The sequence below is a fragment of the Charadrius vociferus genome, unplaced genomic scaffold (assembly GCF_000708025.1).
Source record: "Charadrius vociferus isolate BGI_N301 unplaced genomic scaffold, ASM70802v2 scaffold151, whole genome shotgun sequence".
Classification (NCBI taxonomy): Eukaryota; Metazoa; Chordata; class Aves; order Charadriiformes; family Charadriidae; genus Charadrius; species Charadrius vociferus.
In genome coordinates, this window is record NW_009646933.1 from 1125893 (window position 1) to 1139822 (window position 13930).

The 13930-nt window shown below is 43.9% G+C and overlaps 1 protein-coding gene across 1 annotated transcript in view; it reads right to left on the reverse strand.

Annotated features, from left to right (window-relative positions):
* LOXHD1 (lipoxygenase homology domains 1) overlaps positions 1 to 13930 on the reverse strand; it is a 161632-nt gene that overhangs the window by 64069 nt on the left and 83633 nt on the right. Inside the window, exons 17-24 of the mRNA XM_009894748.1 lie at positions 13206 to 13366; positions 8766 to 9066; positions 8110 to 8264; positions 6693 to 6826; positions 5637 to 5785; positions 4225 to 4329; positions 3386 to 3514; positions 2477 to 2641 (exon numbers count right to left, since the gene is read on the reverse strand). Of these exons, the coding sequence (XP_009893050.1) occupies positions 2477 to 2641; positions 3386 to 3514; positions 4225 to 4329; positions 5637 to 5785; positions 6693 to 6826; positions 8110 to 8264; positions 8766 to 9066; positions 13206 to 13366 (1299 nt within the window). The remainder of the gene's footprint in view (positions 1 to 2476; positions 2642 to 3385; positions 3515 to 4224; positions 4330 to 5636; positions 5786 to 6692; positions 6827 to 8109; positions 8265 to 8765; positions 9067 to 13205; positions 13367 to 13930) is intronic.

The following is a 13930-nucleotide window of genomic DNA, read 5'->3' on the forward strand; positions in this document are numbered from 1 at the left end:
CTTGGAGTATTTTCTCATGATTGAAAGGGGGGGGGGGACGGGGACGGCATCCTGGAGACCAAAAATCACATGCTACACATTATGAATTAAAAATTATCTTCTCTGCTGAAGTCCGTGGTGCTTGCTTTTGTTGCTTGAATATTAACATCAGCTTAGAACCAAATCAGCAAGAAGGCACCGTAACAAGGTCACTAGCAGCACAACTTTCAGCTGTCAGACGCCCATTTTATGTACGTGGCACTTTTGAAGTTGTATCCCCACAGGGATGATTTTAATTGGACAGCCGATGACATGTTTTCGTTGTTTGTTCGGCGCAAAACAATTCTGGCACGAGTCATCATAAAACAACTCAGGCCATTCTAGTTACCTCTGGCAAACTGAAACCCCCAGGTTAGTAGTTAGGAAACCAGAACGCAGTAAATAGCAGAGTGGGAATGGTTTAAATGGTGAAATAGCCTAAGCTGACACTGAGCCTGCTGCAACCTTTTCGCCAGAGAGGCCTGACTATTTTCTAAGGCTGAAGGTGAATTGCTGACAAAAATCAGGTCTGCACGAACTATGCACTGTAAGGCACGGTATGCCAGAAACTCTTACATCATTGTACTATACAGGCACATTAATAAATTATATAGTCAACATCTGCATCAAAATATATATCAAATGGGATAACATGGAAAAACCTGATGAGAAGCACGTACAAGGTCTCTGGGTTATATTCACTCCTATGAACATATTCGCTGTATCTATATACAAATTTATTTTTACAGACACAAAGACTTTATGTCTTCCAGTTGACTGACAAAAGTGAGGACGGGAGCAAAGAGTATCCATTCTTCTGCTCCAGACAGCTTAGGCAATGAAAGAAAGACATGAGTAATAAAAAATAGCTTGTCAAAGAATGGGGAGTGGCTACAAACTGGAAGAGGGCAGGTTTAGATTAAACATTAGGAAGAAGTTTTTCACTTTGAGGGTGGTGAGGCACTGGAACAGGTTGCCCAGAGAAGCTGTGGCTGCCCCATCCCTGGAGGTGTTCAAGGCCAGGCTGGACGTGGCCCTGGGCAACTTGGTCTAGTGGGAGGTGTCCCTGCCCATGGCAGGGGGATTGGAACTCGATGGTCTTCAAGGTCCTTTCCAACCTAAACCATTCTGTGATTCTAATGCATGGGGGCGGCACAAAGAGATGACGTTGGCAGATCCTCAGAGAAGAAAGATGATTTTAGCTTATAGGCTGCAGGATATGAGGATGTGGACTTTGGAGGGTAGGCCAGCCAGTGTGAAGGAGACCTTCAACATGAACCACAGCGTGGACTGTAAAAAAGAAGGAGCCAAAGCAGCTGATAATCTTCAGTGTGGTTATTCTCACAACAACTTGTGAAGAAGGAAACTGAGGCAGAATAAGAGAGACTGGGCAGCTCTAACTTTTGATGTCTAAATAATGAACAGCAGGAGGTAAGGCTTTTGATATCATCAATGCATACAATGAGGGATGCAATGAGATAGGAGACAGCTTTGGTGTGAACAACATATCACTTGTTCACAGTGACCTAGGAAGCACCTGGCAGGGCATGGGGTGGAAATCAACTCTCAGGTTCTGGATCTCATCCCTCATCATCGTGGCATCCAACGTAACGAAGCGAAAAGGCAATTTTTATAGTCCCCTGAAGGTGGGCCAGGAAGTATTTGTCGACAACTTGAAATGAAGCAGATCAAGGAGGGACAAGGCAAATACAGTCCCAGGGATGCGAGTTCCCTGCACACTGTAAAGGAAGCACAACCCATCATTTATTTCAAGAAAGCCATGTTATGTGATTCTTGATATTCTGGAGACAGGAAAAGAAATTGCCTGAAGAGAAGAGTTTGAGATGCCGTAGCAGACTTTAAAATTATAAGCTTAGTACTCAGAAGGAACTCCCAAAAGACATTTGATTTACCCCAACTGTTTATTTAGAGTGAATGAAGTGAAGAGTAAGGAAAAATTGGAGAGTGCTAAAAGAGGCAGACTGGTGCAACACTATCAGAAAAGCACCACAGTGAAGAACCTCTTGAAGAGGGTCTTTCAGCAACAGAGGGGTGTGCAATGCTAAAGTCACTGGGGGAACCAAGGCTTGGAAGTAAGACAAAAGTGTCTTTGACAACAGAAACAGCAATACTAGAATAGAGCAAGATAAATGGTAAACTGGAGAGAAGGAAGATAGCTTGGAATGGGCTGAGGACTTGGAGATGAGAGGGAGGAAAAAGACAATTGTACACAGCCACATGGCTTCTAGTGACCCTTTGATTTGGCACATACAGGAAATGTTTCTCTGGAGCATCCAGAGGAACCTTCTTGTAGTAATTAGAATAGCTGGCATGTGATGTTTTCATAAATTTTCCAAAGCCAGTTCAAGGGAGAGGCCAAGCCTATCAAGCTGTATGAGCTAGTGAAATTTTATCTTCTGTTGTGATGGTGTATCCTGGGAAATGGCATTATGCTCACATGGGATATACTCTGTTGTCTGCAGTTCTGCAGGGAAGATAATTCTCTCAATGGCTCCATCGTCCTCCGATTTATCCAGCCAACGGCCACAAGGGAACTTGAGGCACTGTCCCAGTGATGGGGCATCAATCTCCACCCATTCCAGAAACCAGCCAGTTGAATTACCTGTGGTTGGAGAGATAACAGTGAATAACTCACAAAGCCTTTAAAGGCAATAGCAAATGAATCATTGCATTCCAGACGTCTGAGAAATAAATTGTCTTCTCTTTTGCCAATGGAAAAACAGATTAGACATCATAAAGATCATTGCAAGTGATTGTCCAGGTTTCAGCTAATGTGCTTTACATTTCCATAAGTGCCAGGTCAAAGATGTGCACGTGGAAGTGCTAATTACTCCATTACTTGGATTAATTTGTCTTTGTCATAAAACAGAGTTATCAACAAACATGTTCCTTGGTGCCCCACGGGGAAGGAATCTATGTGTCCTTCCACTGCTTCCCTTGTTTGTAGTAGAGACACAGTCATGACTAAAAAGCAGCCAAGACCTGATGATCAATACAACAAAAATATTGATAAAGAAATGAGACAAGTCTATAGGTCCCATGTGTGACAAGAAAAAGTAGGAGGTTTGGCGATGTATGAGAAATCTCTCTAAAGATGTGGCTGCAAAACTAAACTCTCTTACAGAGAGGTGGCAATGGTACCTGCAAGTTGCCACCACTGTGCTTTTATTGCCACAGCCATTGAGAATGGTATTAGCAGCAAAGACAGGAGCAGCAACAGCCGAAACGACAGCAAGGATCTGTCACCAAAAGGTAAATTACATTTGGGGTCTTGGAGGCAGGTTATTTTATACAGCAATGTGCCTAATGCACTAGAAATACTACATTTCAAAGCGGATTACCTTACCTTTATTGTCATGGCCTATCTTGATTTTTTTCAGGTCTCCAATGTCCACAGACTCCACTGTAAACTCATCTACCTTCCCACGCTCAAATTTGTTCTTGTTAATCTTTGAGGCCTTTAGGCTGACTATCCCTGTTGTGGCAATGCAAAGGGACATTGTTCAGCATGTGGAACAAATCCTCTGGGAATGTCAACAGTGGGACAGGCAAAGCGGTTAAAACGTAAAAAATGGCTTTTCATCTCAAGATCTGAGCTTTTTCCCTCCCTCCCTCTGAACACAAATCAGCATCAACACCCAAAATATACAGAAATCCTTTCTTGAGTGATCCTCTGGCAGGGACGATGCTGTTGCTGTGCCGTGTCCACGGCTAAAGAAATTGGTCCAACCCATCAGTTCCCTGTCACGCTCATCCAAGTCACGGCACACACAGCTCCGCTGCTTCCAAGAGGATTTGCTCATCAGCTGATTAAATACTTCTGGGCCACTCAAAGAGGCAGAGGAGAGCTGGGTTTTGGGAGCATGCTGATTCATTGCTGAGGAAAGCAAATCATTCAACACATTCACTACTTAGTAATGTAGTCCCAGTCAACTGTGCTGTTTCTATAATTGAAATTAAAGCCTTTAGATCAGCAGCTGGTGCAAATCAGCATCGCACAGTTCGACAGTGATTTACAGCAGCTGGTGGTATGCCCCCAGTTAGCACGATGCATGGGGAGACTGCGAGGACGTGAAGTTGTACTGAAAAGGAGTGAGGAATGGGTATTGAGGAAAGGAAAAGGAAACCGTGACCTGTCTTTTCAGGTATCCAGGTGCTGTCCTGTCCTATCACGTGAAGCCATACCTGTATCGTCTTTACTTCCATATAGAGTGATGAAGACGTTGGCATCTGTCCCAGCGTTCTTCTTGTCTCCAGTTTTCACTTTCACAGTGTATGTTGTTGATTTAGCTGTCAGATAAAATATCTCAATTTAAGAGTGTGAACTCTGAGCAGGAATCCACTCTACTTTTCATTGCATATGTGTGTCTGGTTTGGGTTTTATTTTGACCGATTACAGCCATGTTGTAATCTCTAATTCCTGTTGCATGCTGTGGTAGCTGCTGGGGTGAGCTGGGCTATCTAGTTGCAGATCCTTCTACTGCTCCAGTCATTCAGTACATTCTCTGCATATCTACAGATAAGAAATGTGCTCAAGCCTTCCCATCTGCTTCCTGGGAATCTGTAAGGCTCTTCCAATCTGCCTCTGCTATTTCATTAAAAAAAAAAAAACAACAACAACAACACAGCACCCCCCACCACCTTTATTCTAATAGCACCAACTATGTATGTGCATACAACACATACCAGAAAGTATGTGCACGTTGACATATACGGTTCATATTCATGAAAACGCCCTTCACAATTGCATCATTAGGGAGGTTTCTATCCCACCACCATCTAGCAAGCGCAGTAAACTTCGTAAAAATCGTGGAAAAGTCTAATATAGCCTTCACTGCGCTGCAAAAACCTACTCAAGATTTCCAAGCCGGCACCTTTCTTCCATAGTTAGACACATGTTTCCAACACGCTGCTCAGCCAGAAGGTCCTCCTGAATTGAAGGGCTATCCAGTTTGTGGAAATTTGTTGGCTATACAATTTGTGGAAATTATTAATGTGTTCAAAGGCATCTGAGGGGGGAGTTTAAGACCTTTCACTGGCAGTGAAGCCAATGCCGGACACTCGGCACCTTTCAGCATCAGACCTGGAGTGCATCATTGCTCTGTGTTTACTGCGCAAATTAATGCATAAAAGAGGCAAAGTTATTTCAGAGGGCAATGGACACAAGCAGCAAGATGGAAAGTGAGACAAATTTAGGTCTCTTCCCTTTCTCTGGTCATGTTTGCTCTGTGCTCAGTTTCATGTTGACATGTTCAACCATTCCAGTCCATGATGTGAAAAGGTTGGGATTTGTGCCTTAGATATTAGCAACAAACATGCATTTCAGTTGAGAAATGATGACTGAACATGTTATCCATCTTCCTAGCTTTCTCACTTTGAGTCCAATCTTGCAAGATGATTAAATCACCTAAAAATGAGGAGTGTCCACTCCTTGCTGGCTGACACGCGCTTCACACTTCATTCACACCTGCAAACTTCTTGGTAGGGGCAGAATTAGTCACAGCCCAGTGAACACTAACTGCTAATGCCCTCAGCAGTGCTAATAACTTGGTTCCTTTTCAACCCCACACTGGAAGAAATACAAGGCTAACATAAACCTTTCTGTTCCAGGCCCAGCGTTGCAAGAGACTGGCCATCATTTTCCGAATCTTTCTTTACAAATGCTTCATCCACTGGGACCAGCTCCCTGACAATCTGACCGTCATCTTCCTCAACTGCTAACCACCGCTGGCACGGAAAATAATACCTACAAGAATGACAGCAGCACCCGGCACTTACACAGGACTTCACAGGCTTTAATAACATTAAACAAGCACAGATCAGAGGCGACTTAAAAAAACAAGATTACTCAAAGCTGAACAATACATCTGTTTTCATCCTTGAGCTCTGGTATTGCTTGTGGGAACTACATCCATAAATAGGTGAGTGACCACTTACTGAAAAGTGCTGTTTCAGGGCAGTCAGCCCCATATGATTGATTCCGTTTAGTTTTCACTCCCCGAAAAGGTTAAATAACAGTAGGGAACCTCCAGTCTCCCAGGCATTTTGTGTTTATGAAGAGCGGACCTATCTTGAGGTCCCTATGAGCCGTCCCACCCACCAGGGCATTGTGCAACTTTTAAGCATGTGACTTCAATCATGTTCCAGCTCAAAGGCAAGCCTGTGTTTCAAGTTCCTAACAGCCTGGGCTTTGCTCACCCAGCTGTCTGTGAAAATCATGGGAGTTTGCTTAGGTCAGGACTTGCTTTTGGCCCAGATCTTTGCAAAAGACAAAGGAAATGTGAGGTCAGGGACTTCCAGAGTGGAACCATGAGAGGAAACACATGAGTGCAGGCTCTGCAAGGGGACATCTTCAGGAGGGAGAGTCCCTCCCAGGAGAAACAGAGAAAAGCTGAGGTTTCCTTCCAAACACCACCGGTTCCCAAACTGCAGAGGCACTGGGACAGCAAAACCCCACACAGAGGTACCCCAGAATGGCCCTGTGTAACAGCACAATCATCACAAGGCTCCCAAAGGATGCCTGCTCCCTGTGAGTTGGTGAGGAGCTATAGTGATGCCCTTCTGCATCTCCTCTGCCTTCCCGTGGTCCTGCAGGCTCCTGAGAATGGGCCCCCTTTTCTGACGGTATGAAAAGGGTGCGACAGGCTGCTCACGTGGTGCTCTCCTTGAGGTCAACAATCTCCACCCTCTCCAGGAACCAGCTTGGGCTGGCACCAGAGTTATCGTGGCGGATCCGCAGCTTCTTCAGCTCACCCAGGTCAATGGCTTTGATGGTGAACACATCTACCTGCACAGGAGGCAAGAGGTAAATGACTGTTCCCCAAAAAGGGGGAAAGAGAGGCAGTAATTGGGCCAAAGTAATTTTTTCCCCATTAAAACAAAAGGTGTTTGTAAGTCCCCTGTGTATTCTTAGGGTAGATGTACTAAAATAACTACAGAGCTGTGAGCTCTCCCGTTAACACTCATGCTTGGATCCTACAAGGCAGTAATAGCCATGGAGGTACACAACCCTTCACTCCTTTTTTACCTCATCCCCATTTCATCTTCCTCTAAGTTTAACTCTTCTCTCCTAAATCTCATTCCTTTTAGGCTTAGCATTTTCCCCCAGATTGAATCTGGATCTGGACACAAACGTATTGACTCCACGGAAACTCTCCTGTGGACCTCCATGTGCTTTATTTCAAACCACAGAATCTTTTCCTGTTGTCTTTTACTACAACCATGAGGTTCATTTATTAGCTGTATTAGTGTGACAGGATGGATCTTGTTATCATAATACTTTAAACATGTGATTAACTATTGGTAGACTTCGGGTCTCTACTCCCAAGAGCAGAAACGGTTACATTTGCAGCTTGGAGTTCTTCCCACTGAATGCAGAACCATGTGCAGGTTGCAGTTTCACCAGTGCCAAGCTCATAAATCACAGCTAACAGCTTATTTAAAAACCTTAGGCTCTTCTTTGTGATTGTAAGTTTTCCACAGCTGCTTATAGTTTCTGCATTTTTTCGTTATTCAAAATTATTCCTTGAACAATTCCTGTCTATTAATAGTAGCTTGTTAATTGTTCATAAACATTTTAATGGCAAATATTCAATCAAAGAGATACTGTTTAATTGGATTGGATTGTAATGTAATTATAGCACACTGTGTAATATTGCTTTTATTCCCTGACTGGTTCAGTAGGGCATTTAGAGTTGTATTTGCAATCTAAATATTGACATACTTGAGCTGCCTCACAAATAACTCTCCAATATTAATTTAAAGTTTGTGGGTTTCAAGTATTCCTGGCAGGAAACGTTACTACCAGAATGCTTACAGGAAGCAGATGCAAAAGGTGGCTCCGATGTAGAATTGGTGTTCAGCTTATTATTCAAATGAATTTCTCCTGGAAAATGTTTCGAGGCATTTTGCTTTAAATAATTTATTTAAGAAATAAAACACATCTGAGCTTTAAGCTGAAAGAAGCAGCCAACCCTTGCAGAGAAGAGACTGTAATGAATGGCCAGCATGATAACTGAGAGAGCTCTGGCAGCCTTCTGCCCGCTTGAGTGAGTTGAGTTCATGCATTACCTGGCCCTTTTCAAACTTGTTGAGGTTATTCGACCTTTTCAGCTGGCGCTCACCCGTGTCTCCTCTTTCTACGCCATAGATGCTCAAGAAGACATTAGCATCCGTCCCAGCCCCCCACACGTTCCCAGTGAGAACATGGACTTCGTACGTATTCTCTGCAAGTAAAATTGCAAAGGCAGATCAGGAGGACCCCAGATATAGCCATATTTCATCAGATCCATGGCTCACCATGAAAGCATGTAGCCCAAAAATGCCGCCTTTAAGATTTTGTCTGGAGGTGGTTTTTTTGCATCTGTCTTAAAACATGAGCAGTTCCATCTATCTCCAGCCCGTGTTATTAACCATATAAATAGTTACAGCTTGCTAAACAACTAGCCACAGTGGTAACCTGTGGGACTCGCAACCCAAGTGTCCCAGACAAGCCTTGGAGAATCCTATAGAAGTCCTTTAGGATACTCCCATTTCAGTCTGTCTCTTCCATCCTCTGCCTTAGTTTAACCACTTTCCTCTTCCTCCCCAGAGCTGATCAACCAAACCACAGTGTAAGCTACACTGCAGGCCTGGGCAAAAGGTCCTGCAAAGCACCACAGTGTGGTTATTGTCCTTTGTCCAACTGCTGTATACAGACACATACACACATTCCCTCTGATATTTACCTTCCAGGGCAGATTCCTCATCAGGGACCAGCTCCACCACAATCTCCTTATCTCCTTCATCTTTAGCCAACCAGCGGTGTGCCACAAATGTATAGACATCCATTCCTTCTTCCACCTTAGTCTCCTCTTCTTCCTCCTCATCAGACTTCTTCTTTTTCTTCTTCTTCTTTTTGTCAGACTCCTTCGTCTTAGTGGCAAGCCGCTTCAGCGTGACACTTTCCAGGAACCAGCCATCCCCAATGCCTGTCCCATCATGGCCTATCCGAATCTTATAAATCTTGACAACATCTGCAGCCTCTCTCTGCCACCAAGGGAAAATCAGCACCCAGGAGGATATAAGACATCTTAACTTCATAAGGTACATACTTAAAAATGAGGAGCACCACCTCTACCACCCAAAACCACCTAAGCAAGGATAAGATAAATTTTTTGTGCACGTTTACCTTCACTTTTTCATTCCTGTTTATTTCTTTCATAGTTCCCATCACCAATCTCATCTGACAAGGCTGAGCTGAAGACATTCAGAACAACCATGGCAAGGATAGGAGCTAATTTTATATTTACTGGGCTCCCTACTTCTCCGTTGCTCTCCTCACTAGTAGTGTCTCTATGTTGACATTAAAGGTGAATATACCAAAATATCATACTAGTTTATCAGATTCTCAGTGCCTGAGTTCTTTTCCAAATGAGGACGACTACAAAGATGTTGTGAGCTTATGCACAGAGAAAATTAGAAAGGCCAAAGGCCAACTAGAATTTAATCTGGCTACTGCTGTAAAAGGCAATAAAAAGTGTTTCTATAAATAAATTAGCAACAAAAGGAGGGCTAAGGAGAATCTCCATATTCTGTTGGATGCAGGGGGAAACATAGTGACAAAGGATGAGGAAAAGGCTGAGGTACTTAATGCCTTCTTTGCCTCAGTCTTTAATAGTAAGACCAATTGTCCTCAGGGTACCCAGACCCCTGAGTTGGAAGACAGGGAACAGAATGAAGCCTCCATAATCCAAGAGGAAATGGTTAGGAACCTACTACACCACTCAGAGACTCACAGGTCTATGGGGCCAGAGGGGATCCACCCGAGGGTACTGAGGGAGCTGGCGTAGGTGTTCACCGAGCCAGTTTCCATCATTTATTGGCAGTCCTGGCTAACCGGGGAGATCCCAGCTGACTGGAGGTTGTCAAATGTGACACCTATCCACAAGAAGGGCCAGAAGGACAAACCAGGGAACTACAGGCCTGTCAGTCTGACCTCAGGGCCAGGGAAGGTTATGGAGCAGGTCGTCCTGAGTGCCATCACGCAGCATGTACAGGACAAACAGGTGGTCAGGCCCAGGCAGCATGGGTTTATGAAAGGTGGGTCCTGCTTGACTAACCTGATCTCCTTCTATGACAAGGTGACCCACTGAGTGGATGAGGAAAAGGCTGTGGATGTTGTCTACTTAGACTTTAGTGAAGTCTTTGACACCGTTATCACAGCATTCTCCCGGAGAAAGTGGCTGCTCATGGCTTGGATGAGTGTACTCTTTGCTGGGTAAAAAACTGGCTGGATGGCTGAGCCCAAAGAGTTCTGGTGAATGGAGTTAAATCCAGTTGGTGGGGTGGGAGTGTTGATCTGCTTGAGGGATGGAAGGCTCCTCAGAGGGATCTGGACAGGCTGGATTGATGGGCTGAAGCCAACGGTATGAGGTTCAACAAGGCCAAGTGCCGGGTCCTGCACATGGGCCCCAACAACCCCATGCAGCGCTACAGGCGTGGGGAAGAGTGGCTGGAAAGATGCCCGGGGAGAAGGACCTGGGGGTGTTGGTTGACAGCTGGTTGAATATAAGCCAGCAGTGTGCCCAGGTGGCCAAGAAGGCCAACACCACCCTGGCCTGTATCAGGAACAGTGTGGCCAGCAGGACTGGGGCAGTGATTATCCCCCTGTACTGGGCACTGTTGAGGCCCAACTTTGAGTACTGTGTTCAGTTTTGGGCTCCTCACTACAAGAAGACACTGAGGTGTTGGAGTGTGTCCAGAGAAGGGCTACAAAGCTGGTGAGGGGTCTGGAACACAAGTCTGATGAGGAGCAGCTGAGGGAAGTGGAGTTGTTTTGTCTGGAGAAGAGGAGGCTGAGGGGAGACCTTAATGCTCTCCACAGCTCCCTGAAAGGAGTTTGTAGCCAGGTGGGAGTTGACCTCTTCTTGCTGGTAACAAGCAATAATACAAGAGAAAATGGCCTGAGGTTGCACCAGGGGAAGTTTAGATTGGATATTGGGAAAAATTTATTCACCAAAAGGGTTGTCAAGCCCTGGAACAGGCTGCCCAGGGAAGTGGGGGAGTCACCATCCCTGGAGGTATTTAAAAGACCTGTAGATGTGGTGCTGAAGGACATGGTTTAGTGGTGGACTTGGCAGTGCTAGGTTAACAGTTGGACTCACTGATCTCAGCAGTCTTTTCCAATCTAAATGATTCTATGATTCTAAATAAGTAATAAAATAAATTTAATACTTAGCATGAGACATGAACCAAGCAAGAATCAATAATGGTATAGTGAAAAGGCAGTACACTTGGACTCAGATAACCTGATCTCTGACAAGGACCATGGGCTTGGACAGCCCTTCTCCTTACTTCTCATCTGGAACATTAGAAGAATATCTTCTCATTTTGCTAGTGAGCAGAGGGTACAATCATTAGTGATTACAATGCATCAGTGGCAGAAGGCTGTATCAATAAGATTCCCATCTCTCTAGTCAATACAGCAGATGCAAAACCTTGTTGGTTTAGGTTATTTGTCTGGATTACTAACTAATGAAGTTGGATAGAAGGGTTTACTCCACAAAATCCTTCAACAACCCATGACTTCCTTCTGATGATTACTTATGCTGTTAGGCAGTGTTTATGTTATAAAACTTGCAAACATTTGCTTCAGGCTGAAATCTGGCAACTTGGCATATAAGGTTTCAGTCTAGAAGCATTTTTTTCTATGGTAGATTAAAACAAAATCAATTGCACAGAAGATGCTTATCAGAAAACTAAAATTGATCCAACTGCCCTGGCATAAAGAATGTGTCTTTCCTTACACTGCTTTGCCCTTAGATTTGCTATAATCCTGCATGATCTGTCTGTATCTGATGGCATTTCCTATTAGTGTGTAGCTCACAGAATCTTATTCTTCCCCACATCTTTCTGTAAATATTCATACCAAGAAAGAGATAGACAATCTGTCTATTTATGCTTCAGAGCTTCAGCATTGTGTGCTTATAAAAAAAAAATCAGAGAAAATGGGCAGAACTTTAAAGTCTGGCAATAAACATCTGAGAGAGGATATAAACATGGCTATGTAAACAGAACACTGTACATGTGGCTGTATCATAAGTCTGATATTGGCTAATAGCTTTTACTCATAAATTTTGGAAAACTTATTTCCTTTAAAATCAGAGAAACCTTATCTTAAGATTATGGAGTCTTAAAAAAGCAAGCATTTACAAGGTGCTAATCATCTTAAATCCCAAGGATCTCATTAAAAATGGATAAACGTCCATTCTACAAAGAAAGAAACTGAGGCAGCAGGACTTGAACTGATCTGAAAAATACACATTGCAAAACTGTGGTAAAACTGCAGATAAAGGCACCTTCATTTGGCCAGTGACAACAGGAAGGATTCCCTAGTCTTGAAGATTCCGGAGAACTTCTAGAACTAGCTCCAAGTAGGTTCTTAACTGTGATGAGTCGGATCCCACCTCTGGAGAGGACACCTATGCACCACCATGCTGAACCTTGTGCTGTGAGCACATACAACAGATGTGCCTTAAATCCTGCTTCCATCTGGAGTCTGTGCTTTACCGTCCAGCTGTTGGTGCCTCCTGAGGTTACTTCAATACAGAAGGATGTGGCTCTGACATGCACTGCGACTGCGCAGTGCCCTCTGGACTCGTGCTACAGGCAGTAAAAAGTGCATGGGGCACTCCCACATTCACAGAAGTTACAGCAGCAAACATCTGCAGGGCTGGGCTGACAACATGTACCAGTGGTGAAGGGCAAAGCCAGCATTCCTTATATTCTGTATGGGGTTTCTTTTTCCCCAACTACATAAAGAAAGGGGACAATAACATTTGGTCAGGCCCAAAATATAAGTTTAAGATCTTTTGAGATCTAACGTGAGTACCTCCTTTTGAAAGTAAAGGGAAACAAATACTGCTATCAGATCATATTCTTCCATGACACCTTTGCTACCAGTCCCTCAGAAGATGAAAGTCACTGCACGAAACACAAAACCTCCCAAAAGAAATACAAAACCTCTGGAAAATACAGAGACGGGACAGCAGATACGGACAGACCTGGCAATTTTGTTAGTAAGTCAATTGTTTTGTATGACTGGGCCAATTAACCTGTTGATGTCTCAGTTTTGGCTGCACATTTCTTTCCCCTCATAGAAGCAGCAATGTCTGCCTTCATCATACCTTGAAGATATCCGTGGCTCCCCGTTCAAAGTTGTTCGATCTGTTTTCTAAGGTGATCAATTCAGTTTTGCCGGTCTCGCCATAAATCTGCATGAAGACTTTGGCATTGGTGCCTGCAGCCCGCACGTCTCCAGTAACTACAGACACCTCGTAGTTTATCACTAGTCCAAAAATAAAGCAATTAAATCAGCAGAGAAGCTCAGATAACAACATTCCTGAGGGCTCAGGTTCAAAATTAAATTACCTTATCTTAACAAATGACCACGTAGCTGACTATTTGCTCTTATCCAAACCATATGTGAGATAACACAACTCTTCACTGAGGACTGACCTAATAGTTTTCCCTTTTACAAGTATTAAGCCAGTGTCAGAGGGGTGCAAAATAGAGCCTTAAAAGGGAATTTCATTTTGGCATTAACTATAGCGTGGTTAAACGATCTCCTTAATATAACACAAGGGGGGGAGTTGCACAGAGCAGAGGGAAAACACAGCATCCTTTCTCAGGATCCCAAGGAAAATTTTAACCATAGCCTTAAAGAAAACAAATCTACTGATAAAAGTCAAATAGACAGTAGGAATTAGGTCCTCATTTATCAAACAGCCTCTCTCTTCCAGACAAGGGTAGTACAAGTAGGACAGGACATGTGCTTGTGCAGGACTGGGGCAGGTAAATGTGAAAAAAGCAGAACCCACTGGTATGAAGAAGCACAGCACCTTGTGCTGTG